Source organism: Ursus americanus, chromosome 16 (assembly GCF_024610735.1).
Source record: "Ursus americanus isolate L20-20 chromosome 16, mUrsAme1.1.p, whole genome shotgun sequence".
Taxonomy (NCBI): Eukaryota; Metazoa; Chordata; class Mammalia; order Carnivora; family Ursidae; genus Ursus; species Ursus americanus.
In genome coordinates, this window is record NC_142142.1 from 8,021,557 (window position 1) to 8,047,330 (window position 25,774).

Here is a 25,774-nt window from a genome sequence, read left to right on the forward strand (position 1 = left end):
GGGTCCCTAGCTCGGAGCGCGACCTGAGCGGAGGGGCCGTGGGCGACGGCGGTTACTTGCGAACTGGGGCTCGGCGCCCAGAGGTTAAGGGCCGGGACCGGGAGGCCGGCTCGAGAGCGCGCCCACAGGCGTGGGGGAGGCCGCCCCGGAGGTCGCGACCTGCGTCCCGGCTCGCTGCGGCGCCCAGCAATAGGAGCCCCGACGCAGGTGAGGACTTCTCGTGCGGTCCGGGTGGTGTAGCCCCCGGGGGCGGCTTCCCCGCACGTTTGCGCGGCTTTCTCCCCAGGCGAACGCTCTTAGTACGGTCCCGGGAGTCCCCGCCGCTGCTGCCCCCTGACGTCACGGAGTCCCCCGAGGCCCCGCCCCGGTCGCGCCTCCTTCCGCGGGAGCGGCGCGCGGTGCGGGCGGGAGAGCGGCTATGGCGGGGCCCGGCGCTCCCGGCGTGCCTGTCGCCCGCTGGAAACGCCACATAGTGCGGCAGCTTCGGCAGCGGGACCGCACGCAAAAGGCGCTCTTCCTGGAGCTGGTGCCGGCCTGTGAGTGCGCCGCGGGGGCCTCGCAAGATGGCAGTGGAGGGGACCGGGCTCCGGGCGCGGGGAGAGAGCGGTCTGGCTCCTCGGGTGGTGACCCGCGTGCAGAAGAGCCTTCTCGCCTCCGACTCCTTGGGCCTCCTGGCCCCTCTGTTACGCCCCACCTCTGACTAGCCAGCATTCCTGCCCTTTCCCGTCCAGCCTCTGCTTAGAGCCCCTTCCAGGACGCAGCTCCCTCCCGGTGCTCCTGCCCTCCTCGCCCGTCAGGGCCCATCTCTCCCGGTCTGGGTTTCCTGGGCACGGGATTGTTAGCTAGTGTTGGTTTTTTAGGGTCTCTTATGCTTCCCCCTCCTAGGGCAGTTCCCAGGGTACAGTCTAGGCAATCCATGTGGTCCCTGTGACCCAGTGAAAGAACTCTCAGAGTAGCTGCTCTAAACTCTGAATCGCTAGGGAGGAAGCTCAGACTCTCAGCTTTGCCACTGGTAAGTGATCCTGGCTCAGGTTTTTGGAGCACCGCTGTGCTTGGGCAACCCCAGCCTGAGGGAGAAACGGGGCTCCAGGCTGCTGGCTGAGCCCACGAAGTCATACTCAGGTGTCTGGGGTGGGGGCTGGTCAGGTGTGGGTATGGCAGTTCAAGCCAGGGTGAACAGGTGTGCATCTGTGTAAGTGCCTCTGGTCATTTGAGGTTGCATGTGGTGGTGGGGGAATCTTCCAGGGGGGATTACAACCACTATCCCCCCAGCTCCATCACTGGTCCTAATTTGGGCTGTTGCTTAACTATCTCCACCCCCCCATCCCCCAAACTGAATTTGCAGCTCTTGTCCTGGGCCATGTCCCTGCAACCCTCCAGGCTGCTGGTCCTCTCCCTCCGGGATGTGAGGCCAGCCTCCTGCTTCCAGGCAACCTCACTTTTCCACTGCTCTGGGAACATTCAAGTTGAGGGAGAAGTCATCCGTGTCCCCCAAGAACTGCAGTCTGTGGGACTGGAGAGACCCAGAGGGCTGAGATCAGACATAATGAAGCTCCAGTCTTCTCTGTGGTCTTGGGTGGGTTGTATCCCTAAGCCTGATTTTTCACCCATAAATTGGGCAAAATGGCGTCTTCTTTAGATTTGCGGGGGGAGGGGGCAGTGCAGTGCCCTGGGGGCTGGGTGGGGTTTTGTGTGAGAACTAGGCCAGTGACCTCAGTTGAGTTGACAGGCAGGGGACTGGGTGAAGAGAAGGAGCTGAGGAGCTAGGCCTGGGCTTACCACCCCCACCCTACCCTGGAACTGGTGAGAAAAGAGGAAGTGAGTGTGGTGGGGGTGGAGGGAGATATTCCAGGGTCTGTGGCAAAAACTACCAAATTCAAGGAGGTCTGCTGGATAGTTGCTCAAAGACTTTCTCTTCTGGCTTGGGGGACCCTTACCCCAACCCTGGGAAAGAGAGGATTGTTTTTTAGAGTAGAAAGTTAGAGCCCCTGGAGGGGAAGTAATTTGCCAAAGGCGAAAGGCTGGTGGAGCTGAGTTTATTTCATCACTCTTTGGGGCAAAGACTTGCTCTGGGGCAAAGCTGAATCAATCCCCGGCCCCTTCCCTCAGGACCCACAGTGGTCGGTGAGGCCAGCCGTCTACTTCCCCTGCAGTGGTTGTCCTTCTCTGTCCCCTGGAGAGGAGGTTTCCCAGGAGGGCCTGTGGGCAGGTGCTGTGAGGAAGCTGTGCCAGGGCTGAAGGTCTTGGTGGAGCCCACAGGCACCACCCTCAGGCAAAGGGCAGAGCCCAGCCTGACAGCAGTTCTGCCATTCTGCAGCCCTGGGCTCCTGCAACCCTCCCAGCCAGACAGGTATGCCTGGAGTCCGCTGGAAAGTGTTTGTCTCTTGTACCCCTAGATAACCATCTCCTAGAGAAGGCTGAGTTGCTGGCCCGGATCTCAGAGAAGCTGCAGCCAGAGCCAAATGATGTCACTCCTGCTACCCTCCAGGGCCCCTGGTGAGTGTATGAGTGTTCCCCGTTACAATGGGCTGCCTATGCCTGGGCCCTGCCCTCACTGCCTATGCTGGCTTCATTTTCTCCCTGGCATCTCATTCGCCCTTAAATGCTACCCAGGGGAGGGAGGAGGTGGGCTCTTGAAACTTCTTCCAAGCCAGCTGCTTAGAATGTCCTTTCTCCACCTTTCTCGGTCCATCTCTGCATTTGTCTCATCTCTTCCCTTCCCACCCCCACACTCCTGCCTTTTCCCCTCCTCTTTTTTTGTCTCCCTGATCCTTACCTGAGGCCTACAGAAAGGGTCTTGCTACATATTCCAAAGGGGGAGTGTAGATGAGAACCAGGAGTGGGTTGGGCCTCAGAGTTGGGAGGTGGTGCTTTTTTTCTTTCTTAAATAAAGATTAATTTGACAGAGAGAGAGCGCGTGCGTACACACACACACACACACACACACACACACACACGCAGGGGGAGTGGCAGGCAGAGGGAGAGGGAGAAGCAGGGTCCCGTGGAGCAGGGAGCCCAATGTGGGGCTCACTCCCAGGACCCTGGGGTCATGAGGAGCCGAAGGCAGATGCTCAACTGACAGCCACCCAGGCTCCCCTGGGGGGTGCTACTTAAGGAGGGTCCTCGCTAGTGAACCCGAGGCCTGGGGAAATCCCAGAGCAGAAGAGTCATGGGCAGTTCCAGTTTCTGGAGACTTGCTCTTTCCTCTACTGGCTTTCTGGCTTCCACCTTCCTTAGGAGAAAGTTCATGGTTTTGGTTTCAGGCTTTCTGTGTTCACCCTGTGGCTGAACGGAGGGACAATGAACACTGCTCTCTTATTGGTTGGCAGGGAGGAGGAATCGGAGCCTGACTCAGACCAAGTCCTGTCACCAACCACTCTGAGGGTGAAGTGGCAAGAGGAGGAGGAGAGGCTCCGGCGGGTTTGCGGTGAGGTAGGCTGGGCAGGGGTCTGAGAGAGAATGGCGTGGGGCCAGAATCCAGGACCCCCGGGGGCCAGGGGATGTGGTTCGAGGGATCCGGCAAATGAGAGACATTCCCCAAGTCCAGTGCCAGAGTGTTCTCTGGCTTGGTTCTGGCAGCCCAGGAGGAGGTGGTCTCCAACAGCAGCTAGAGGAGGTGAGGTGAGAGCTCGGAGAGGAGGATGAGGTGCCCAAGGCCCCCTTCCGGCTGGTCCCGCCTGCTGGGTTCACAGCCTGCCTCCCCAGCCCCGGGGCCTAGCACCGGCTGACACACAGCGCACACTTGCAGACTACAGGGAGCCGGCCCCCTCCACGGCAGGTGCGCCACCTCTGCCTGACACCGCTGCCCCCACCCCGCCGTGTCTCTTGGCTGCAGTTTCAACACAGTGTCCTGCTTTTCTTCTCTTTTCTGTAGCGGTTGCTTCTGAACTTCCTTCTCTGGTTCCTTTCCTCCTCCCTTTAAATGTGGGTGTTCCTTGGAGCTTGGGTGGGTTCGCAGACTCCTGTGCCTCAAGGACCTGTGTCCGGCCTAGCCGTCTCTCCTGAGCTCCGCACTCTTCGGTCAGCTGGGGTCCTTGGACAACATATCTAAAATCAGATCCCCCGTCTCCCCCACAGTATGTGGCCAGCAGCACATGGAGAGGTGACTCCTGCAGGTGCTGGGCTAAGCATTATTTCAGCTAATCGTCCACAACTCTAGAGCAGGAAACTGAGGCGTAGAGAAGTGGAGCCAGGATTTGAACTCCTTCCCACACGAATCCACCTTCTGTGATCTCCATTCATTCTTTCAACAAAGATTTATTGACAATTGTCACGTCCAAGGCACAAGATCAGAACGAGACCCGGCCCCATGGAGCTTGCAGTCCAGTGAAGGAGACTGATAGGCCATAAACACATGCCTAGTTACAGCATGCCACCTTACCTGCCCAACGAGTGTGCGAATGGGGCCATGGACCCAGTGAGAGCCTCTCCCTCAGAGCCCTTGTTGTAGTTGCAACTTGACACTTGAGGCACTTTCTGGGCTGTGAGATCCCCAAGGCCTGGGATGCCCTTGCTTTGCTTCCACTTATCCCTGGGGTCTGTCTCCACAGTCCATGCTAATGAATATTTGTAGACTAAATGATGGATGAGGTAGACCCTTCACCCCAACTGGTAGTCACTGGGCTGGAAACCAAGGGGCACCTCTGGTCCCTCTCAGCCCTTCACCCTGAGCTAGTAGTCATCAGCTCATGGATCCTGCCTCCAAATCCATCCACTCTCCGTTGGCCTGGCCCAAGTTACCCTCCTCTCTTCCTGGATGACCCCTCCCTTGGCACTCCCATCCATTCTCCATACAGCACTCACAATGAGAGAGAAAGAGAGACATGTATGTATGTATGTATACACACACACACACACACACACACACACACACACACACACACACATATTTTAAAGTAGCCTCCATGCCCAATGTGGGGCTTGAACTCAAGACCCTGAGATTGAGAATCCCATGCTCTATCAACTGAGCCAGCCAGGCGCCCCCAGAGTGATATAATTTAATAACAAAAAGATCTCCCTTCAAAAGGACAATACAGACATACATGCATGTGAACAGAAGCCCATCGACTAGAGAAGTGAAAGCCCCTTCACCATCTCTCCCATTGTCAGTTTCGGATACATCTTCCAGAGCCCTTTAGCCTTCCCAGTGGAGTTCTCCGGCCTCCTGTTGCACTTCCTGCCACTCTCCCTGTCTCTGAACTCACAGTCCCCTTTGTCTGGGACACTTCCACAAACCCCCTGCCCTCAGCACTTCCTCCCTGGCACTTCCTCAGACACACACCAGTCAGTTCCCACTGGATAAGCCAGGGGATGGGGAGGGGCTTTTTCTTTAATTCTTAGTACTGTTTCACATATCGCAACAAGCATGTATCATTACTATTATTTTAGCTTTTTGGGGGACATCAGAGATCACAGGAAGTTGCAAAGACTGGCTACTTCTTATGTACACACAATCAGGAAACTGATATTGGTACGAGATGTACATATATTTGTCATGTTGTTCCCCTGTGTAGATTTGTGGGACCGGCAATATACAGCACGATTTCATCACCACAAAGATCTCCCTCTTGCTACCCTTTTTGGCCACAACTCACCCCTCTCCCCCAACCATCCCTACCCCTGCAACCACTAATCTGTTTTCCATCACTATTATTTGGATTTTGAAAAGCTTCCCCAAAATACTGAATAAGAGAATATCAATGAAAATAAATGACAGGCAAGGAAGCAGAAGTGGAGGTCAGATTGCTCAGCGGTGGAAGGACCGACAGACGTTATGAGGTGGGCCAGCTGGATGCGCAGGACACTCGCGCAGGGAGATGTGTCAGGGCAGCTGTGCAGCACTGGCCTCGCTCCTCAACCCGTCCCTCACCAGCCCGTGTGAGAAAGAACACAGGAACACGTTAGCGACCAGAGCCCCAACCTTGGTTATTTCCTCATGTTCCTCTCGTCACACTGGTAGGAACTCTTTTGCCTGAGGTCTGTCTCTTCCACTGACCCCTCAGCTCTCAACAGTGGGACTTGACCTTCCTCTCCGTGGCTTCCCCAGCTCTTGCTTGAAGGATTGCTGAGTGAGGCAGGGGCCTGATGAGGTGACCCTCACCCCCACTCCTGGGCTGGGGGCAGCTCCAGTATTCAGCCTGGCCTCTATGCTCCCAGAGCCCACCATTCTTCTTGCCCTGTGCCTCTGCTTAGGGCTCCTGGTTGCTCTCTGGATCTATGCTTGGGTAGGCCAGGGTTAGAGACGCGGGGAACAGAGCCCACATCCCTGGAACCCTTCCTGTAGACCTGTCCTGTAGTTGAAGCTTCCTGTTAAGTGGCCTGCCACTTAGCTGTGTAACTTTGTCAAGACACTTAAGCTGTCTGTGCCGCTGTCCTCGTCTGTAAAACGGGGAAAATGGCAGTACCTACCTCATGCTGTTGTTAAGGTGATTACAAGTTAGTATGTGTGTAGCGCTCAGAACAGGGCACGACACACATGTGCTATGTAAACGTTTGCTATTATCTGAAATATTACTCCTTCTAATAATTCTGCATTACCCTGTGAAGCGAGTACTATCATTCCCACTTCACAGGTGAGGAAACAGCAGGTTCCCAGAGGTTAAATGACTACCCCGGGGTCACAGAAAATAAGTGGCACTGCCAGCCCTGAAACTCAGGTGTTAGACTCCAGAGCCCAAGGCCCTTCCACCGGTCCACAAAACGAGCAGGGCGTTCCTGTGCAGGTCCTAAACCCGTCTGGACGGCTGCTTTCTGTTCAGGAAAAGGGCGGGTGGGTGGAGTACAGACTCTGTTCCAGGAGGCCGGGGAGGGGCAGGAGGCGCGGTGGGAGCCCTACGGAGGCGCTCCCGCCCACCTTCTGGCCCCTGGCCCCCCAGATGGCCTACCAGGCGGTGGAGCAGAGCGCTGCGCTGGGCGCCTTGGAGTCGACGCTGGAGGAACAGCAAAGCAGGTGAGGCGCCGGCCAGTGCGAGGGGGGGGGGCGCGCCCATCTCTGGGTGGCTCGGGCCATCTCTGCCGGGGGAGGGGGGAACCGGGTGCTCCTGCGTGTCTCCAGCACGGCCCGAGAGCTCTCCCCACGTCGCTGGTTGGAGACTTGGCTTAGCCACCCGCCGACCGCGTGGAAGGGGCAAGTCTGTCCCACGTCTGAGACCGGCTCCCGCCGGGCGGTGACGCACAGTCCCCCTCCTGCAGGCTGGCGGCTCTGGGGGGCCGCGTGGCGGAGCTGCAGGAGGCGCGGGCGCAGCAGACGCGGCAAGTGGACGCACAGCGGGCGCTGAACGGAGCGCAGCGGGCGGCCTACGAGGCGCTGCGCGCGCGCGCCAGGCTCCTGGAGGCGGCCCTGCGCAGGCTGGAGGAGGAGGCGCGCGACCTGCTGGAGCGGCTCGTGCAGCGCAAGGCGCGCGCCGCCGCCGAGCGCAACCTGCGCCTCGAGCGCCAGGAGAAGTGAGCGCACTCGGCCCCGCCCCTCGGAGACGCGAGCGCCGCGCCCCTGGTGGGGAGGGCACGATCCGCGCTTCACCTCCGCGTCCCGAGTAGCGTCGGGCCGGTCCGGCACTCTGGATGCTTCTCTACCCCCAGGGCCAAGCAGGCGCGGATGACCTTGGAGCTAAAGAAGGCTGCCAAGCGGACAGTGAGCATCAGCGAGTAAGCGTGGGGATGCGTCCAGCCCTGCCCGCCCAGCCTCCCCTGACCGGTGTGCCCCGCGTGCTCTCGGGCGCCCTTTTCTCTGGCCTCTGCCTACAGTTCTACCCCGCCCCACCTGTCCACACGAGGCCCCCGGGTACACCGAGCCCACAGGACACGTGCAGACTCGAGTGTGGTAGGACCCGGTACCCCTACCCGCCACCCGTGCGCCCACACAGACCCCTCTTCACTGTGCGGTGCTCTGGAGGCAAGGAGGGGCTGGTCTCTTGAGCTTCCCGAGTTTCACTCCCTCTCCCAGGAGCCCAAACACCATAGCCGATGGGATCAGAGAGGAGGCCGAGGCTCTGGCCCTGACTGCTGAGCCCCTATCCCTGAAGAGTGAGGCTGGTGAGAAGTGGAAGAGGCCCTTCAGGTGAGGACCATCCCAGAGCTCTGAGCTGGGCCCCACTCTAGAGTCTTTTTCTAGGGCCTTGGGCCCAGCTCTTGGGCTGAGAGGAGTTTGGGGAGAGGCTGCAGTACAGCTCAGACCTCCCAGGACAGGTCTGGTCTCCAGTATCAAGGCCTCTTTCTCTTCTTCTCAGGACCAGAGCTCTGGGGGTGGGGTGTCAGTCTGGTGAAAGGGTGTCACCAGGAGGGAACTGTGGGCAAGGCCCAGGACTCACCTGTCACAGGCATGTGTGTGTGTGAACACGTGAGCAGGTATAAATGTGAGCTCTCACACGCTTCTGAAGCACTTGGATTGGGGCTTCAGTCCTTGAGGGCCCCTCCCCTCAGGCTCCCCCATTCATCGCCATTTGTCTGTGATTGAAGTGGCCCCCCACCCCCTGCTCCATTCACCAACTTGAAGGCTTCTCTTTGAGCCCTTCCTTGCAGGTCACTGCTGTCCAGGCCTGGGGGCAGTGAAAGAACTTTGGGGAGGGCATGAGATACTGCTCCCCAAAGTCCTTGGCAGCCCTGGTGGGCCAGGTCATCCCAGGACACATCCTCTTCTGGGCTTTTTTGAGGTCACTCAGCAGGCCTAGGTTTAACCTCCCTCCATCCCCCAGCCTTGCGCTATTCCAGCCTGAGGGCACCTTCGCCCTCTCCCTCATATGCCCCAGCTCAGCCTCCCCAGAACTTTTGTTGGGGGGCACTTGGGTGGCGAGGCAGTTCTTACTGTCATGGTGGAAACTGTGGGAGACTTTATTGCCGAATCCCTCCCCGCCTCCACCTTCCTGGGCCTGCTGTGGGTCGTCCCGCTCTCCTGCTCTTGGAGGAGCCAAGTTCTTGGCCCAGGCTCACAGGCCTGTGAGCCTCAGGGTCCCCAGCAGGTGTAGGGATGGATGGCGGCTGCCTGCACACCCACCGGCCAGTCCCTTAGCACATCTCTCTTAATTCTACCCCAGATCTGCCTCTGCCACCTCCTTGACGCTCTCCCGCTGTGTGGATGTGGTGAAGGAGCTTCTGGAGTAAGTGTGTGCGTGCACCCACATGTGTGTGAAGGGTTTCGGCCCCTTGGAGGCCCGTGTCGGGCTTCTGCAGTCCAGGCTTGGTCCGCGTATGTCTCGATCTGTCCTTCTCTGTGTTGCCCAGCTGTCTGTCTGAATCTCTGCTGTCTCTCCCAGAACTCCTTTCCCTCGTTTCCAGGCCTGCCTGGCTATCCTCCACGCTCTGTCCCTCATCCATGGTCCTCACAGGGGACGAAGATCTCCAACCTGAGCCTGGATAGGGACTACCACTCAGTGGGGAAATAGGCTCAGATGTGTCAGGACTTGTTCAGGGTCCCAGAGCCAAGTGGCAGCAAGGCTAGGACTGAAACCCCAGCCCAAGGTTGCTCTCATCCACCGACTCTCCCCTGCCTCTGTGCTCCTCCCACCTTCACACTGACCCCTGGGGTCAGAGGCCGGGCTGGGAACAAGCTCGCTGCTCCTCTGGGCATGTGCTGCCACCTTGCTTGTCTGCTTTCTATTGCTGCCGCCTCAGGGGCATGAGACTCCTGTGTCAAATGCCTTCCTAACACCTGCCCCCCACCCAGTTTCAAGAAGAGGAGAGGCCACTCCATTGGGGGAGCTCCTGAGCAGCGATACCAGAGCATCCCTGTGTGTGTGGCTGCCCAGCCTCCTAGCCAGGTTCAGGATGTGCTGGTAAGGGAGGGGCTGCCGCATGCATGCGGCGTGAGCCCCAGGGTGGTCCAGGGAGGCCAGGGAAGCGACGCTGGGCCCCTCCACTAGGGCACAAGTTGTCTTTCCCAGCCAGTGGTAGAAGCCTCTCGGTACTTAGTAATGCGGGATGGACTGGAGAGGGAGGTCAGGAGGCCAGGCAGGGGACTATGGGAAGTGGAGCGGGAGGCTGCCGCAGGGCTGAGGAGACCTGATGTGTGCGGGTGCGTGTGAGAGAGCCTGTGAGTGTGCGCAGAGGGGCGCCTGTGGGGAGGACCAGAGGCCCCAACCTCCCTTTTTCCCATAGGACGCCCACCTCTCCGAGGTCAATGCTGTTTGTTTTGGCCCCAATAGCAGCCTCCTGGCCACCGGAGGGGCTGACCGCCTCATCCACCTCTGGAATGTTGTGGGAGGTGAGGATTTCTCCTCTGTGGGCCAACCTAGTGCTTTCTCTCCAGAGCCCACCCTCAGCTTGCTCCTTGTTGGGCAAAGGTCTTAGATCAGTTTGTGTTTCTTCACATGTCACATTTTGTGGGCCGTGGCCAGATGACCCCTTGGCAGGAGTTCTGGGCTGAGCCTCCCACCGGCTGGGACCTAGGTCTGCAGGATGGGGAGGGCCCAGGTCAGATGGTCCCTGTTAGGGGAAGTGGGGGTCCCTTCTCATTAGATCCTGCGGGGATAGGCCCTTGAGAAACAGGTCCCTGGGGTCCACCAGGTGACCTTTTCTGGTATCCCTTGAGCTCTCAGAACTCAGGAGCTGAGTGTTCACTATCTACCCTGTGCTTGGAGAGGCGGGTGTGCTGGGGAGTCAGTCATTTCCTGGAGGCTTCCTCAAGAAAGGGTTGGCCCTGGCTTGCTGGGTGACCTAGGGACAGTCCCTTCTCTCTGGTCCTGGCGCCCTGTGAGATGATCCGCTGCCCCCTGGAGCCCCCTGCTGGCAGTTTGGGAAGGTGCAGGCTCCAGGCCAGGCCCCCAGAATTCTTTCCTCCGGCTTGGGAGAGACTGATCTCAGCTCTTCCTTTTCATGAGGTTAGTGACTTCATTTCGCCTGTCTTTTTCCCGGTCCCTCCAGGTCGTCTGGAGGCCAACCAAACCCTTGAAGGAGCTGCTGGCAGCATCACCAGTGTGGACTTCGACCCTTCGGTGAGGGGACTTAGCCTCAGTGACATGTGATGCCCCTGTTGTGTCCCTCCCACACCCCAGTCTCCACACTGGGCAGGTGGGGGCTCTGAGACATAAGGGAACATCATGGATGTCCTAGACTCTGTCCCTCTGGCTGCTACACAAGCCTTCCTTGGGCCTGGATGCTCTGCCTGCCTGGATGATTGGGGCTCTAAGGCAGCCCCCGCCCCAGCTGTCTGGCCTGAGGGACGTTGCTCCTGTCCGGGGCCAGGTTCAGGGCCTTTCCCTTCCCCTTCCATCTCTCCAGGGCTCACAGGTTTTAGCAGCTACTTACAATCAGGCCGCCCAGCTCTGGAAGGTGGGAGAGGTACAGTCCAAGGTAAGGTCTGACTGAGGAGGCAGCCCTGGGGGTCAGGGGTCATGCCTTGGGCCCTGAAGGGGGTGTTATGGAGTCTTGGCCATGGCCTTGATCCATACCTGGGATGGGGGGGGCAGGAAACACTGTCTGGACACACAGACAAGGTGACGGCTGCCAAATTCAAGCTAACAAGGCACCAGGCGGTGACTGGAAGCCGAGACCGGACAGTGAAGGAGTGGGACCTCGGCCGCGCCTACTGTGAGGCCCAGCCCCTACCTCCCCCTCCCTACCTGTTGGCACCCCCAAGCCAGGTCAAGAATACCTCAGCATGTTCTCTGGGAATGGCTCTAAGATTCACAGGCATTTGGGGTGAAACCTCCCGAGGCCTCTCCTTCTCTACCCCTCATCGGTGCTTTCTGCCTGGTGTCTTGGTGACTTCAGGCTTTGGGCTGGGAAGCAGGGGACCTGGGTTCTAGTTTGGGGAGGATACTTACCCCTCTGGGGCTTCTGGACCTCGGCTTCTCCGTATGTCCAGCGGGATGGTTTCCACAACCTTTTTCTGAGGCTTGGGCTCTGCTCCTTGGTCCCCAGGCTCCAGGACCATCAATGTCCTTTCCTACTGTAATGATGTGGTGTGTGGGGACCATGTCATCATTAGTGGCCACAATGACCAGAAGATCCGGTTCTGGGACAGCAGGTGACAGGCATGGGCTGTGGGTGGTGGAGGCACGGGGACAGGCTTCCCGTGTTCTCGTCCCTTTCTCTGGCTATGGAGCCATGGAGGCACCTCAGGGAGTGCGGCTGTGGTGGCCTCTCTGTGCTCGGTGTGGCCCCGTGAAGGCTCCGCTGCCTCTGGGGACCAGTGGTACCGTTTTAGTGGTTCTTGGTCCAGCTGCTGGACTTGGCCTGGGCCTTGCCAACCAAAATGGAGGAGCCCCCTTTTCTACGTAGTTCCCACTTTTTAATCAAAGGAAACAGCAGATTTAGTTGTGTTTTCAGTCTAGAGCCCCACATTGGGCTTGGATGATTCGTGAAAGCCAGTGCCAGGCCTGTCTGCAGCGCCTCCTTCCAGGCGTGCGGGGCTGTTGTTGGAAGCCTGTTGCTCGCTCTCACATGGTTAATGGCAACTCTCACTGTTTTCTGTCAAGCACTTATTTTAGTGACCAGGGGTTTCGAGGCCCCAGCGTCTAGTCAGAGGCTGGCTCAGTTCCTGTGGCAGGGGCTGGCTGCAGTGGGAGAGAGGAGATTAGTCCGCGTCAGCCCTGGCCCCGGTCATCTGAGACCTGGGGGCACCTCTTGACTTCGGTAACCTGTCAGGAGTGGCCTCGGTGGCCGGTTCCTCATCCCTACCTCTGTCTCTGCTCCTCAGGGTCCCCTGCTGCACCCAGGTCATCCCTGTGCAGGGCCGGGTCACCTCCCTGAACCTCAGCCACGACCAGCTGCATCTGCTCAGCTGTTCCCGAGATGACACACTCAAGGTCATTGACCTTCGTGTCAGCAACATCCGCCAGGCGTTCAGGTACCAGCCTGTGCCCACTGACGCTGCGGCTTTGGCCGGGGCAGCTGGGCCTCTCGTCCCTTGTTAAGGGCCCTTCGGGGCCTGTCAGTAGGGGACCCATCCTGGAGGCCCTTCTGGACCAGGGCCTGCTGAGGTGCCCCAAGCTCTTGACGGAGAGAGGGAGCTCTGGAAGCTGCTGGCTGAGGGCAGGGACCAGCAGCTGCATTCATTCTGACCCCGATTCTGTCTGTCCTCAGGGCTGATGGCTTCAGGTGTGGTTCCGACTGGACCAAAGCCGTGTTCAGGTGTGTCTGTGAGCGCACGTGCCTCTGCCTGAGTGTGCCGCACCTGGCCGTGTATGTCCGTGTCTGCGTGTCCGCGTCTCTGTCTGCATGGGTGTGTCCTCACCTCTGATCGTCTCCTGCTTGCTCTGCTGTGGCCCCTGCAGCCCGGACAGAAGCTATGCGCTGGCAGGTTCCTGGGACGGAGCCCTTTACATCTGGAATGTAGACACCGGGAAGCTGGAGGGTAGTCTGCGGGGACCCCACTGGTGAGCATGGCCCCCCCCCCGCCCACCCCTCCCCCAGCCCCGGCCCCAGGGCTGCTCAGCCAGTTCCAGGTTCTGACATGCTTGGGACCCTGGAGCCCCCAGCTCTTGTCCCCACACCTTCAGCCCCCCCTGGCTCCCCCCAAGCCCTTCTTAGTTCACAAGGTGCTTTCCCGCGTGTGTGCACAGCTCTGTGAGCCCATTTTACAGGGGAGGCAGCAGGCTCAGACGGAGCCTCAGACTGCCCGGTTCCAGTAACCAGGGGCAGAACCCAGGCTGCAGGCCTGGCTTCTGATGCCTCCCTGAAGCCTGTCCCTCCCTCTCCTCAGCACTGCCGTCAACGCCGTGGCCTGGTGCCCCTCGGGGAGCCATGTGGTGAGCGCGGAGCAGGCCAGGAAGGCTGTGCTCTGGCACTAGTGCCATGCCGAAGCCCGAAGCCCGAGGACAGCTTCCCACTGCTCACAGGCCTCCAGAGCAAGTGGGGTGGGAGGTGGGGGTGGCCTTGGGGCATTTCATGGGGAATAAGGCCTGGCAGGACCTGGCCTGTCTGTTGAAAAAAAAGTGTGTGTGTGTGTGGGGAATGACACTATTTTTTTGGTGTTTTCTTTTTTTTTTTAATCTCTGATTTCTCACTTTCTTTGACAAAACTGAAAAAAAAAATTGCATCTAAACTGGTGTCTGCTTGCCTCTTTGCAGCATTCAGGTAGCAGAGGCCTTTGGGCTGGTGGTACGACGACACCCGGGCTTGGCCCCCTTCCTCCTCCTGCACAGAGCTGGGGCAGAGCCAGTCTGGCCTCAGTGCTGTTCGCGTCTGAGGAGACAGCATGAAGAAAGGCTCACAGGCAGCAAAGGGCAGTGGCTCTTGGGGCCATGGGAATTTCACCCTTGGTCCAAGCTGGTCCAGAGGCCAACACCTTGGGCCCTCCTATGTCAGGCACCCAGGGTAGACTGAGGCTGTGGAGGGGCGTTGGGAGTTCCAAGGAAGGGAGCACGGGGAGCAGCCCCGAGGGGCTCTGGTGGAGAGGGTCCTAACAAACCAGAGAGTGATGTCAAGTACTTAGTACACCAGGCCTGCCTAAGATGGGGGCACGTTCTTGCTCCAGAGGTAGGGCCCAGAACGGGTGGGGAACAGCCTGTGTGGGTCTGTGTGTTGGGGAGGGCGGCTGTGGGCTGGGCCTGGGTTGGGGCTTCACTTAGGCAGGCACCGCAAGCCTGTGGAGTACAAGGCAGACGCAGCGGGGCCGAGCCTGGGCACCCCACTACTTCCCTTGTCAGCCTCGGGCACGGAGGAGTCATCAGCAGGACAGCCTTCGCCAGTCACAAGACAGCAGAAGGGCCTTCTGTCCCCGAGTGACGGGACCTTACTGTGGAGCGCTGCTCGTCCGAGATTCAAAGCCTTCACTCTAGAATTCTCAGTTTCCTTCTTTGTCACCTTACAAAGTCTCCCTCGGGGCTCACTGCCATTTCCGGGCTTTGGAAGCCGTTCCCAGGATGAGCGGTAGGTTGCTGAGAGCCTGGACTCTGCAGCCAGGCTGTGTTTGAGTCGCGGCCCACTATTTAGTAGCTGGGTGATTTCAAGCAGGTTCCTTAATGGCTTTGTGCCTTAGTTTCCCCCCTGTGAAAGGGGCAAATAATAGTACTCACCGCAGAGGACGCCTGCGTGGCACAGTCCGTTAGGCGTCCGACTCTTGGTTTCCACTCGGGTCGTGATCTTGGGGTTCTGAGATGGAGCCCCGTGTCAGGCTCCGCGCTCAGCAGAGTCTGCCCGAGATTCATTCCCCCTCTCGCTGCCCCTCTCCCCCCTTCTCATTCACGCTTTCTCCCTCCCCCTCTCTTTAAAAAAAAAAAAAATAGTGGTCACCTCAGAATTTATCGTAGGGACTCCGCGTGTTAGTATCTGTGCAGCTCCTGGCACGGCCCAAGGCCGCATGTTGATTAAACGGCCAGGCCACACTCTGCTCACTCTCCCATCACCACCGCTCTTGGCCCCGCTCTCCCCTGAGCTCTAGGTGACATACCCAGCTGCCTCCTGGACATCATCTCCCCGACGTAAGTGTCTCTTCCCCTCGTGCCCCACATCCTCCGGCACCAGGGGCTGGAGCCATTGTGTCTAACTTTAAACTCGCTGCACCGCCGGCCCCTCTTGCCCGGGCCAGAGTGACTTTCTAAGGTGTCATGGTCACAGATACAACCCTTTGAAGTTCCCAGGCTGCCTGCAGAGAAGCTTCTTGGCATTAAATCCAAAGCCCTCAGGAGTGAGCCCGCTGACCTCAGCTGCATTTTCATTTCCTTGCTACTCTGAATGTGTTTCGCACATTGATTTTCTCTCTGCCCAGAATGTTCTTCCCTCCCAGCCCCCAACTCAAATTCGTCCTTCGGGGATCCTCTCACTGAGAGCCTTCCCTCACTTACCAGGCTGGCGAGGGGCCTCCTCTCCCCTTGTGTTCCTCTTTGTGTCTCCTTCCGTCCATTTTCAGTTGGGGAGCTCTTGGAAGAGGGCAGGATGGGAACAGTAATTCCCGGGATTAGGCCCAGAGAGCGCCTCGGGAAATGTCTGTTAAATGGCTGACTCAGCAAGTCTAACAGCTGAAGATGCTAGGAGTCCAGTACTTTCCAGCCTGAGCCCCAGAGGCCCAGCCCTCTTGTCCTGGCTCCCAGTGGCCACCAGGAGTCACCAGCTGCTTAGCGTCTGCTGAGCCAGTCTCCAGTCTCCTGGGATTCACGCCTGGAGACCGGGTGCTTCCAGGAGCCCCGATTACCAAGCGTTCGGGGTCCGGCACAGTGCCCTGCATTTTTCCTGCAGTGTGGCTGGGAGGTAGTTTCTCTTTAGGTGATGAAATTGCCGCTCAGATTAAGTATTGTGAGATCACACCCGGCACAGCTGGATTGTGTCTATTATACTTGCGGTTTTTGTTGTTTTTATTTATTTATTTTTTTTTGTTTGATTTGACAGTTTTTTTAAAAAATAATTTTTGTTTTATTAGTCACCATACAGCACATCAACAAAATAACGTTTTGAGAATCTGGGCCCCCGATTATGCAGGGCTGCAGGCTGTCCTCCCCGACCCTCCGTGCCCAAGTGGCACGTGCCCTGCCCCCACTGCTGTGGGGGATTCTAGCTCTGTGTCTTTCCTAAATCGCTCCCTGCAGCCTGTTTTCCATTCTGGGCTCTGGCTGCCTAGGACTATGGTCAGTGTCCCCCGAAGTGCGGGACACGCGGGGCCACGAGCGGGAGGTGAACTAGATTCCGGGGGGCCGTTACCGGCTACACCACTCGGAGCAGGACTGCAGTGAAGGCTGCTTAGATAATCCAGAAAAGGTGTTCAGAAATGTCGGACTCAACTCCAGGGACAGCAAGCCCTCTGCTCCCGTAAACCTTCCCTTCCTCCTGGGGCCAATCTGACGGCACCCCTCGGGGTGCAGTTGCTTCACCTCAGAGAGCACATGCACACCTCAACTTACTTGGAAGGACTGCTTCCTGGGGGAGCAAGTCTGGAAGGGCCAGCGACAGGCCAGAGCATTCCAGGGAAGGGTGGGTGTGGAGGAAGAGGGGCTGGCAAAGACTGAGCAGGGGAAGAGCTCCGGACAGCCAGCCGGGGAGGCTGCCCCTCCATCGAGCCTTTGAAGTTCCCTGTGTAGAGGGGGGAGGATAGAGCCCTGGGGCCAAAAACCTTCGTTATCCTCTGCCTTTCACGTCTGCGTACCTTCCAGGTTTTCAGTCCTCAGGTACTCGGGCTGCCTGAGTTCAGGTCTCTAATGTCAAAACGGGAATGGCCTTTCCCTTGGTGTGCACGCGGGCTGAAGCCCAGAGAGGGGCCAGGGTCTCGCGCAGCGTCACCCAGCAGAGCTGGGATAAGAACAAGGACGCCCTCTTTTCTGAAGACTGCCCTCAGGTTCTGCAGAGAGGGGCTGGCCCGGTCTGGACACCCAGTTCTAGGTTCTGCTCCCAGTGGTCTGCCTGAGAGACCGTGGGCAAATCACAGTGTCTTCTTGGGCGGGGGGTGTTTCCTCACCTGTGAGACTTTCAGCTCTGGGGCCCAGGTGACACAGCTCTTCCCTGGGGCCGTTCTGCAGGCCCGAGTACTGCCTCCTCTGTCTGCCCTGCCCATTCAGGCCCTAGTGAGCCTGAGAGGTGACAGGGAGAAATGACAGAAGCCCTTGTTCTGGGCTCTTGCCGCGCTTGGTCTTCTCCCTGAAGACACACCTTAGCTGGAGTCTGCTGCTCCTGAGTCACCCTCACCAGATGTGAGCCCCTTGGTGACAGGGAGGAGATCTGAGTCATTTATGTCTCCAGCGCCCAGAGCAAGACCTGGGGCAGTTTGAATTCAATATTCAACACGATTGAATAGAGGTGGTCCTGGCCCTTGAGTTCTCCGGAAGAACCCTGGTGGCACCGGGTGTGGCCCCATCTGTGGCGAGTCAGCGTACCACATCTGGGTACACGCTGTTTTCTTCCTCTGAACACACTTCTACTGGTCAAAAATATTTTCATCTTCTCTGCACATTATTTCAGTTGATCCTCCTGGATTTCAGGACATTGGTATCGCCTTCTCATTTCCACTTTACAGATGAGGAAAGCAAGGCCCAGACAGGCGAAGGGGTGAGCCAGGCCACAGCTAATCAGGCGGCCTTCTGACCAGGCTCGTCCCCCACCCCTCACAGAAGCAAAGGGGTGACGAGAACAAGAAGGCCGCTTAGGTGTTTAGCACACAGTGTGGAAGGGGTGTGAACCCTATTTGTGGGTTCCTTTCTGTTGTGTCAGGAGAACACTCCAGAATATTCCCAGACCAGAGCTCTCGGAAACAGACATGGCAGAAGTACTTCGTTCATTTTCTTGGCCCATAGGACCAGGGGAAAATGGTCCGGGAACAAGACGCTCTTTGGCACTCGCAGGGCTCTTGGCAGACCCACAGTGACAGAGTCTAGGAGGAAACTTACACTGCTTGCGTCAAGTTGTCGGATTTCAGGACAAATTACAATGCTCTCTTCTAAACTAAAATTTCTATAACTTGCTTGTATTTTTGTCATGAAAAACCTCTTTGTAGTGAACAAAATAAACACAAAGATTCAGAGCAGCGAGATTTTGTTGTAAAGCCACTCAGGTCGGGCAGTGATTGGCTCCATAACGGAGAGCTGTGGCCTCGGGCAGCGAGGGACTAGAACAGCCTGGGATGTGAGCACAATCCAGAGGAGGGTTTGCTTTCTCCGGGGGGCGGGGTGGCAGAGGCGGGAGGGTCCAGTGCTTGAATGATCGATTTCTGGCCATCCCGAGAAGTGTGTGTGTCAGTCTGCTCTGAAATACTGTGACCTCTTCGTGTGGTGTTTTCACTGTGTCTAGGAACGGAGCTTACCTACAACATAGGGTTGGAGAAGCCCTTGGAAATCATCTCATTCCACTCCTTTCCAAGCTGGCCACGCAGCAGCCCAGAGGGGAAGGTTGTCCACCAGGTGGTGGCAGGGCCAAAGCCGAGGACATTCTCCTACTTGCCTCTCTGTCTGGCTTGGGGGTGGGGGTCAGAGGTCAGAGAGGAAAGGATCGCGGTGAGGTGCTGTGAATCTATGGTCATTGTTTTAGTTAGTTCCTTTGAAGGAGGAGGCCAAGATTTAGCTGTGACGCTGGGGTGGGGCAGGTAGTTTAACTCTGTCCCCTGGTCACAGACTAAGCCTCTGATGCCAACAGCAGTCTCAAACGTGGTATTCAACGTACACCTTCCCTTGTGTCTGTGAAGCATTCCTTCTCTCGACAGCCTTGTGTGGCCGTGGGGCTGGAGGATAGCAAGGACCCCGGCTGTGACGGGAAGGTCACAGAAGGTGGGGAGGTGACAACACGCTGGTGCTAACACCTGGGGCTGCAGCCTCGATGCACCTCCTTGGATCCCCAGTGTCATCCTCAGGTCCCCAGGAGGACGTGGAGGCTTGGTTCCCACCGCTGTCAAGTGGGAGCCAGGATTTAACTCTGACCTTCTGACTCCACAGTCCATGCTGTCGTCTCTCAAGCTGCTGGTGGGAGTGTCAACAGAAACAATCATTCCGGAGGCCAATTTGCCAAAACCTATCAAAATTAAATGCTCATATAGCTTACTGACGCTCAAATTACATATTTAGGAATTTACCCAATATTTTTACTGAACAAATTTATAAAGAATGATGTACAAAGATGTTGTTTTCAACTTTCTAACGGCAAATGGATGGAGACAACTTAAACGTCTATCACTACAGCAGGCTTAAATTAGGATGTATCCAAACCATGGAATGGAAGACAGCCTTCAAAAAGAATGAGGGAAACCTACATATATAATCCCATGTATACTAAAAGGCAACATGTACGTGTATAAACGTTTCATGCACAGAAAAAGTGTGGAAGAATACATACCGCACATACCCAGCTCTGGGAAGAAGGGCCATGGCGTCCCTCCCCAAACAGCCCTGGTCCTCAGTGTGGCTGGTTGGCAGCCAGAGGGCCTCAGTCTTTAACTGGGAATTTATTTCCCCCTCTCTGTATCTGTTTTTTGGTTTAAAAAAGGAAGGCCTAGGAATGTCTTTATAAAAAGCACTGTCTATTTGGAAAGGTCTGTTTACCCAAATCTTTTTATACGGAAACTTAGAAAACGTAATTCCATTTTTTTTTTATTATTCAACATTTTATACATAATAAATACAAACTTTTTACAGCCACTGTAGAGAAAGCACATCGGCGCAGAGGCACTCCCTCCGAGCCCGGCCCTGTGCGCTGTGATGCTGGGTTACATGTCCTGGAGGGAGAGGTTCTTTTTAAAAAGGAGGCATATTTTTACAACTTTTGTGTTTTTTTTTTTTAAATAAAATTAGCAGCTCTTCCAAAAAATATTTTAAAATATAACAAAAGATTTCAAATAACTCTCTGAGAATGTGGAAAATCCAGATTCAAGGACAATTTGGCTAGCTAAAGAGAGAAGACAAAACTGGGTAGCGAAAACTGCCTGATTTAAGCACTTGGAAGATTGTTTAAAGTGCTTTGAAGATTTTTAACATGTCAGAGAACTTTAAAATCTTAAAAAAGCCACCCTTTTAATTTCTTTTTTAAACTTAAGAATAAGTTTGATAAACACAAAAAGACCTCAAATAGATCAACAGGTTAAGAAATGCAAAAAACAAAACAAAACCCCCAAATCACAGAGAAGACTCATCACCGGGTGTTGTCACTGACGTGATCAGACGACTAACTGAAGGTTTCTTCAGCTATAACCTGACTTTTGGTCAAAAATCCCATGGGGACATTTGGCAAGCATTTCAAGTTTTTAAAGATTCTTAGGAGGGATGGAGTTTTCAAAGCATAATACAACTTTTAGATTGAATTCTGCAAATTTGTTTTCTTAAAAAAAAAAAAAAGCAAGCGGCAACATCCCCTTGTCCGTAGGTTCGGCTCCCCCCGCCCCCCTCCGATTTTCCACGGGAGGCGGAGCGCCAACAGAGGCCTCCTCTGGGCCCCTGCGGCCGTGAGCTCGCTGGCCTGTGCAGAGCGCGACCCTGGGCTCTCCCTGTGACACGGAGGACTCGTCTTTCCCTTGTCAGTCTGCACTTGTGCGCGCCGTGCAATCCTTCGGTCCTTTTTCATAGGAAGCCGGTTTCCTCCATGACCCACAGGTTCTTCCTCCCACGGAAAGGTCAGGTCAGGGGGGCCTGGGAAGCTGTACCTTCTGCAGGGGGTTGGCCGCCGGTCTGGAGCAGCCCCCGGCTGGCTGGCCGGGCTTGGGCACCGGCTTGGGAATAAACCAAGGCGAGGGGCCTCCCCAGGAGAGAAGCTCGACAAGGCAAGTGTGTGTCCCCAATTTATCTAGACATTCAGATTCTAAAGATACTGGTCAGAAGAATATATGCTGCAATAATTAAGACGAAAAATACCCAAATACAAAAAGAACATTAAATCGGCTCGTTTCAGATCTGGAAGCTCCATTTCTGCGCCAGCCGCAGCCTCCTTCCTGTTAGTCTACGTGATGGACGAGATTTGGCTGTTAGTTCAGCCCCTCCATATTAGCTCCACTAACACTAAAGGAATGGCGTAAATATTAATACAAAGGACACTGTTACTGTTTTAAATCTGTTAGTTGTGGAAGAGATGTGCGTTAATGCAATTGGCGATAAACTCAGGGCAGTCCACTTTTTTCCAATAAGGTCTCACTTTCTCAGTCTGGGGACTAATTGCGGGGAGGAGCCAGCCTCTCCTGAAATCCCTCCTTCTAGTTCCTTATGTAGCCAACATGATCTGATTAAGCTCAGTCAGACGAGCAAAAGCCACCTGAAGAAAGACGAGGATCTCTGCCACATCCTTGTGGCCACAGTAATATACTGTACGAGTGCACGTGATCGGTTTCTCTGTGACTGTGCCCTGAATGAGGCCTGGTCTTGAGTCTCATATAAAAATGGACCACTGATAGGCATGAGGGCTGTCCCCCTCTGCTTCTAGGGCCCACCAGGATTTGTGCTATGGTAGGAGAGATGACATAGAAAATGACAACAAAAAAAGGCACAAAATATTCAAAATGTGGGAGGAGTCCACCAGGCCACCCAGTCACATAATCCTCCTTGTTTCTGCTCCGTTCAAGAGTCATCATCATGCAAAGGTGCCTGAAGAACAAGAACGGCCAAACACCAAGCCCGGCCTTGATTGTAGCGGTAACGGATGGGCAGACCCATCATCACACCAGTGTGATTTCTACGTCCTCGATCTTCTCTGCTGGCCTTCGGTGGTTCTGTGTAGGTGGAGGGGGAGCTGCCCGGACCTGAGCAGCAAACAAACACAGGATCGTCCGTCAGCTTCCTGAGTCAGTACTGGAAGCGTCCACATCCCAACAGGTCATTTATTCACAATCATGGGCACCCCAGGGGTCTCAAATGCTCTGATCATGAAAGCATGTGCTTCCAAAGTAATTCTCACTATTTCCCACACCAAGGAGTTACTGTTCCGATGAAATGTGTACCCTACAAATCAGGTGCTTGCCTCGGCTGAAAGCTTCACGGGCATGAGTCACTGTAGCCCTAAAAGCCTCATCCAAAGCAAAAGCCTGGAGGTGGAACCCAGAGAGAGCGATGCTTGGAGAACTGAAAACCTTTCCACCTGTCTTGGAAGGAGAGCTGCAAGAGGTAGACTAGAGAGGTGGCCTGGGGTGAAGTCATGAAGGGCCTCATAAAGCCGTGTTAAGAAATCTGAGCCTTACTCCGTAGGCAAAGAGGAGTCTGTGGAGCAGTAGCAGACTCGGATAGCAGCCTGGAGAAAAGGGCGGGGGTGGGCAAGAGTATAGGTAAGAAGACAATTTAGGAAGCTCCTGTAGTCAAGTGAGAGTTGATGTTAGCCTGACCTAGGCACTGGTGGGGGGGGAGGAGAGAAAAAGAGAGTTTGACAGCTGTCTCTAAGGTCAGTCTGGCAGGATTTGGTGACGACTCTGTGGGAGGCAGGGCCAGGGAGCTATCAAGAGTGATGCCAGAGCAGTGGGAGAATGGAGGTTCCACTCACCAAGCCAGGCGAGGTCTGGGAGGGAGGATAATTAACTCGTTGTTGCTGAGTTTGGGGCTCTGGTATATATACACTGAGATATCCCCAAGGCTGAAACTCAGGGAAGAGACTGGATTGGCAGTTTTAAGTCTGGCAGCTGTCAGTAAGTAAATGGTTATCAAAGCTGTGGGAGCTGATGGAGACTGCACAGGGAGAGTGAGTTCAAGGACATCGGGAGAAGCAGCCCATGGACAGACCCTGAGAAGCATCAGCAGAGAAGGCCGTACAGGTCAATGAAAAAGAAAGGGCTGGAGAGCAGAAAGCAAACCAGGAAAGGACTGTGGCACAAACTGGCCCGCTTCTCTCCATTCCCACTCATACCCAGCAGTCTATGCTGCCATCCCCTCTTGCTTGGACCACTGCTCCAGCCAAATGGCTCCCCATGTCCATTCTACCACCTTCCATTCATTCGTACTTAGCTGCCAAAGCAATGTTTCAAAAATGCAAAACCAGTTACGTCACTGTCCTGCTTACAACTTTGCAACGGCTTCCTATTACATTTAGGATAAAGCACCAAAGTCTTTAACAAGGCACTCAATCCATGTCTGAATGGACGAAGCCCGCAGAAGTGAGTGGTTCTAGGAATGGTGTCAAATGCTGATAAGCAGTTCAAGGAAAATAAAGGCACTGGATGAGCGTGGGAAAATTATGACCCTGGAGCTGTTTCACAGTGAGGCAGGGGAAGGAGTCGATGAGGCGGGGGAGGAGTCGATGGCATGGAGTGAAGGGTGAGCAGAGGTGATCATTTGTAAGAGTAGATTCTCCTTGAGAATAGAAGCTCTTAAACCACAAAAAGGCATGAAGTGATCTCATTTCATTTCTGTTCTTCAAAAGAGGCCAAATATAAGCCCGGAAAATAGGTTCTCAATAAATGCTTGCTGGAAAAAAAAAGTGCTTCTGTTTCATAATTAGACCACTTTAATGCTCACAGAGCTTGCTATAATTTAAATACACTTTTATAGCTATCTCACCACTGCCAGTGTAGACTAGACCTTCCAAGATGTGTTGATTTTTACAGCCTTCATTTTTTAAAAAGATTTATTTATTTGAGAGAGAGAGAGAGAGAAAGAGAAAGAGCACAAGTGGGGGGAGGGGCAGGGAGAGACTCCTCAAGCAGACTCCCCACTGAGCGGCACGTCCAAGGACATGGGGCTCGATCCATGAACCATGAGATCATGACCTGAGCTGAAATGGAGAGTTGGAAGCTTAACCTACTGACACACCCAGGCACCCCTATAGCCTTCATTTTTCAGAGCTCTTCTTCACCGTCCCTAACCCACCTGACCCTTGCATGGGGGAATCAGCAGAACACAGGGGCCATGGGGAGACATTAGTTTTTAACTTTCAACTTGAAGAATTGCGCATTCTTTAACCCTGCCAGATAAGAGACTTACGGGTCGCAGTTTGCCATATGAGGTCTCAGGAGTATGCCTTGGCGCCTGCGAGAATCCCGGCGATTCGGCAAGGAAGCTGTTGTCTAGGGGAGGGAACCAAGCAGCTCATTTTATTTCTGTGGTTCAGCAATTAAAATGCTAATGCAGATCTGTTTGCCCTTCAGCTGAACACGCGGACTTCTGAATGAAAAAGAATTTAGATCCAGGCCAGGAGAACCCTTACCATTTGCTGAGGGAGAGCGTGGGAAGTACTGGGAGCTCCTCTTATCTGGGCTGGGGTAAGGGCTGCTGGGAGGCTGGTCATACAGCGGCAGTGGAGGCAGGGAGCCCGGCGGCTTGGGGGAAGGAGAGATCTGCCACAAAGGAAAGAGAGGTTCCAAGGTGCTCATCTCAGGAAGGAGAGGCGAGCCGGCTTCTCTAAGTCAGACCTATCACTTTTCTCTACAGCTCAGATAGGACTATTCACAAATTTTGTCAGCCCCATTAGAAGCACGTGAGCTTAGAGTAACAACCCCAAACCCGATTTTGTGGTGCATTTAACTTTTTCCTCTCAGAGATCTCATTACACTACTGATCATAGTTTATCATAAACAGTCATCAAGTCAAACCATTCTCTAGAGTTCTACTGAAAACATACCAAATTGGTCAATTCAGTAAATCCAGTGAAGAACCAAAAAAAAGGGGACAAGTTCCATTTTTTTGTTAAGATAAAGTAACTGGCTATTTCTGACTTTCCCAGGTTTTGTCAATGTCAGACTGAGTCTTCACAGTGTCACATCAACAAGGTACGGAGCCATGTTCCTTCTGGTCCTGGATCTGCCGGGCCTGCTAGGACAGGTCTGATTCAGGGGTTGCCTGCAAAAGTCAAGTTTTGCTACGAGGAGCTGAGCCTCGAGCCACATCAGTGCAACGGGGCTCGGGCGGCTCATCAGGTTTCCGGAAAGGACTGGCCGCAGGCTCTGACACTGACGGACAGAAAGAGCAGTGTCTTCGCTACCTACGCTGACCGCGGAGACAATCCATTCCCTCTCTGGTTTCTTTCTCTCTACCCAACCATTCTTTTGTATGTCATATACAATTTATCCTTTTGGTGAACTGATTCAGAGCACAGAAAGTGCGCAAACGGAGGTATAATACGGCCATTACCCAAGAGCCGGGTTGGTGAGTCCCCACTTTTCCAAACTCAGTTTTGAAGAAACCTGGCAACAGAGGCCTGGCGTGGGAAGGCGGGGCTGAGACTGCAGCCCACGTATGCATGGGTCCACCACCCCTTGGGGGTTATTTTCTTTAGACAGCTTTCTCCCCTCTCACGTACCTGCATGTCTCTCATCCGAGGAGTGTCCCCGTTTTCTGAGGCTGAAAGTTCTTCCACTAGCACCGATGGGAAAACTCCAATCCGCCCGCTGAATTCCCCTTCCCAGAAGCCATCGTCGTCCTGGTTTTCTTTGTTCAAGATTCGGATGATTGCTCCCTCAGGAAAGGATAATTCATCATCTGTCTGGCCCTCATAGTCATAAAGTGCTTTCACGAAACAGACTAGGTAG

At 55.2% G+C, this 25,774-nt stretch overlaps 2 protein-coding genes across 5 annotated transcripts in view; one reads left to right on the forward strand and one right to left on the reverse strand.

Annotated features, from left to right (window-relative positions):
- The first annotated feature begins 77 nt into the window (after positions 1-77).
- ATG16L2 (autophagy related 16 like 2) lies at positions 78-13,978 on the forward strand. 2 transcript variants are annotated; one of them, XM_045816240.2, is made up of 18 exons: positions 78-207; positions 2,397-2,496; positions 3,330-3,432; positions 6,876-6,949; positions 7,192-7,443; positions 7,579-7,644; positions 7,943-8,056; positions 9,030-9,092; positions 9,659-9,767; positions 10,090-10,195; positions 10,855-10,925; positions 11,212-11,283; positions 11,400-11,520; positions 11,854-11,959; positions 12,632-12,781; positions 13,018-13,065; positions 13,209-13,310; positions 13,637-13,978. In XM_045816240.2, exons 4-18 carry the CDS (start codon positions 6,876-6,878, stop codon positions 13,722-13,724), a joined length of 1,542 nt encoding a protein of 513 aa, XP_045672196.1. In that variant the 5' UTR covers positions 78-207; positions 2,397-2,496; positions 3,330-3,432; the 3' UTR covers positions 13,725-13,978. The 2 variants fall into 2 exon arrangements, with proteins under 2 accessions (XP_045672196.1, XP_045672194.1); XM_045816238.2 differs by lacking the exon at positions 78-207 and adding an exon at positions 370-536.
- Positions 13,979-19,921: 5,943 nt separating this feature from the next.
- FCHSD2 (FCH and double SH3 domains 2) overlaps positions 19,922-25,774 on the reverse strand; it is a 265,087-nt gene continuing 259,234 nt past the window's right edge. For all 3 annotated transcript variants that reach the window (XM_087868135.1, XM_045816309.2, XM_087868134.1), the window contains 4 exons: positions 25,546-25,766; positions 24,454-24,583; positions 24,231-24,313; positions 19,922-22,066 (listed from right to left, as the gene is read on the reverse strand). In XM_087868135.1, the coding sequence (XP_087724261.1) occupies positions 21,983-22,066; positions 24,231-24,313; positions 24,454-24,583; positions 25,546-25,766 (518 nt within the window). In that variant the 3' untranslated portion in view covers positions 19,922-21,982. The remainder of the gene's footprint in view (positions 22,067-24,230; positions 24,314-24,453; positions 24,584-25,545; positions 25,767-25,774) is intronic.

Bases quoted from the DNA above. Each gene is read 5' to 3' on its own strand.
- ATG16L2 (XM_045816238.2), top strand. From the start codon at position 419: ATGGCGGGGCCCGGCGCTCCCGGCGTGCCTGTCGCCCGCTGGAAACGC. The intron at 3,433-6,875 runs GTAGGCTGGGCA...CTGGCCCCCCAG, and splicing joins TCCGGCGGGTTTGCGGTGAG to ATGGCCTACCAGGCGGTGGA. The intron at 11,960-12,631 runs GTGACAGGCATG...TCTGCTCCTCAG, and splicing joins ATCCGGTTCTGGGACAGCAG to GGTCCCCTGCTGCACCCAGG.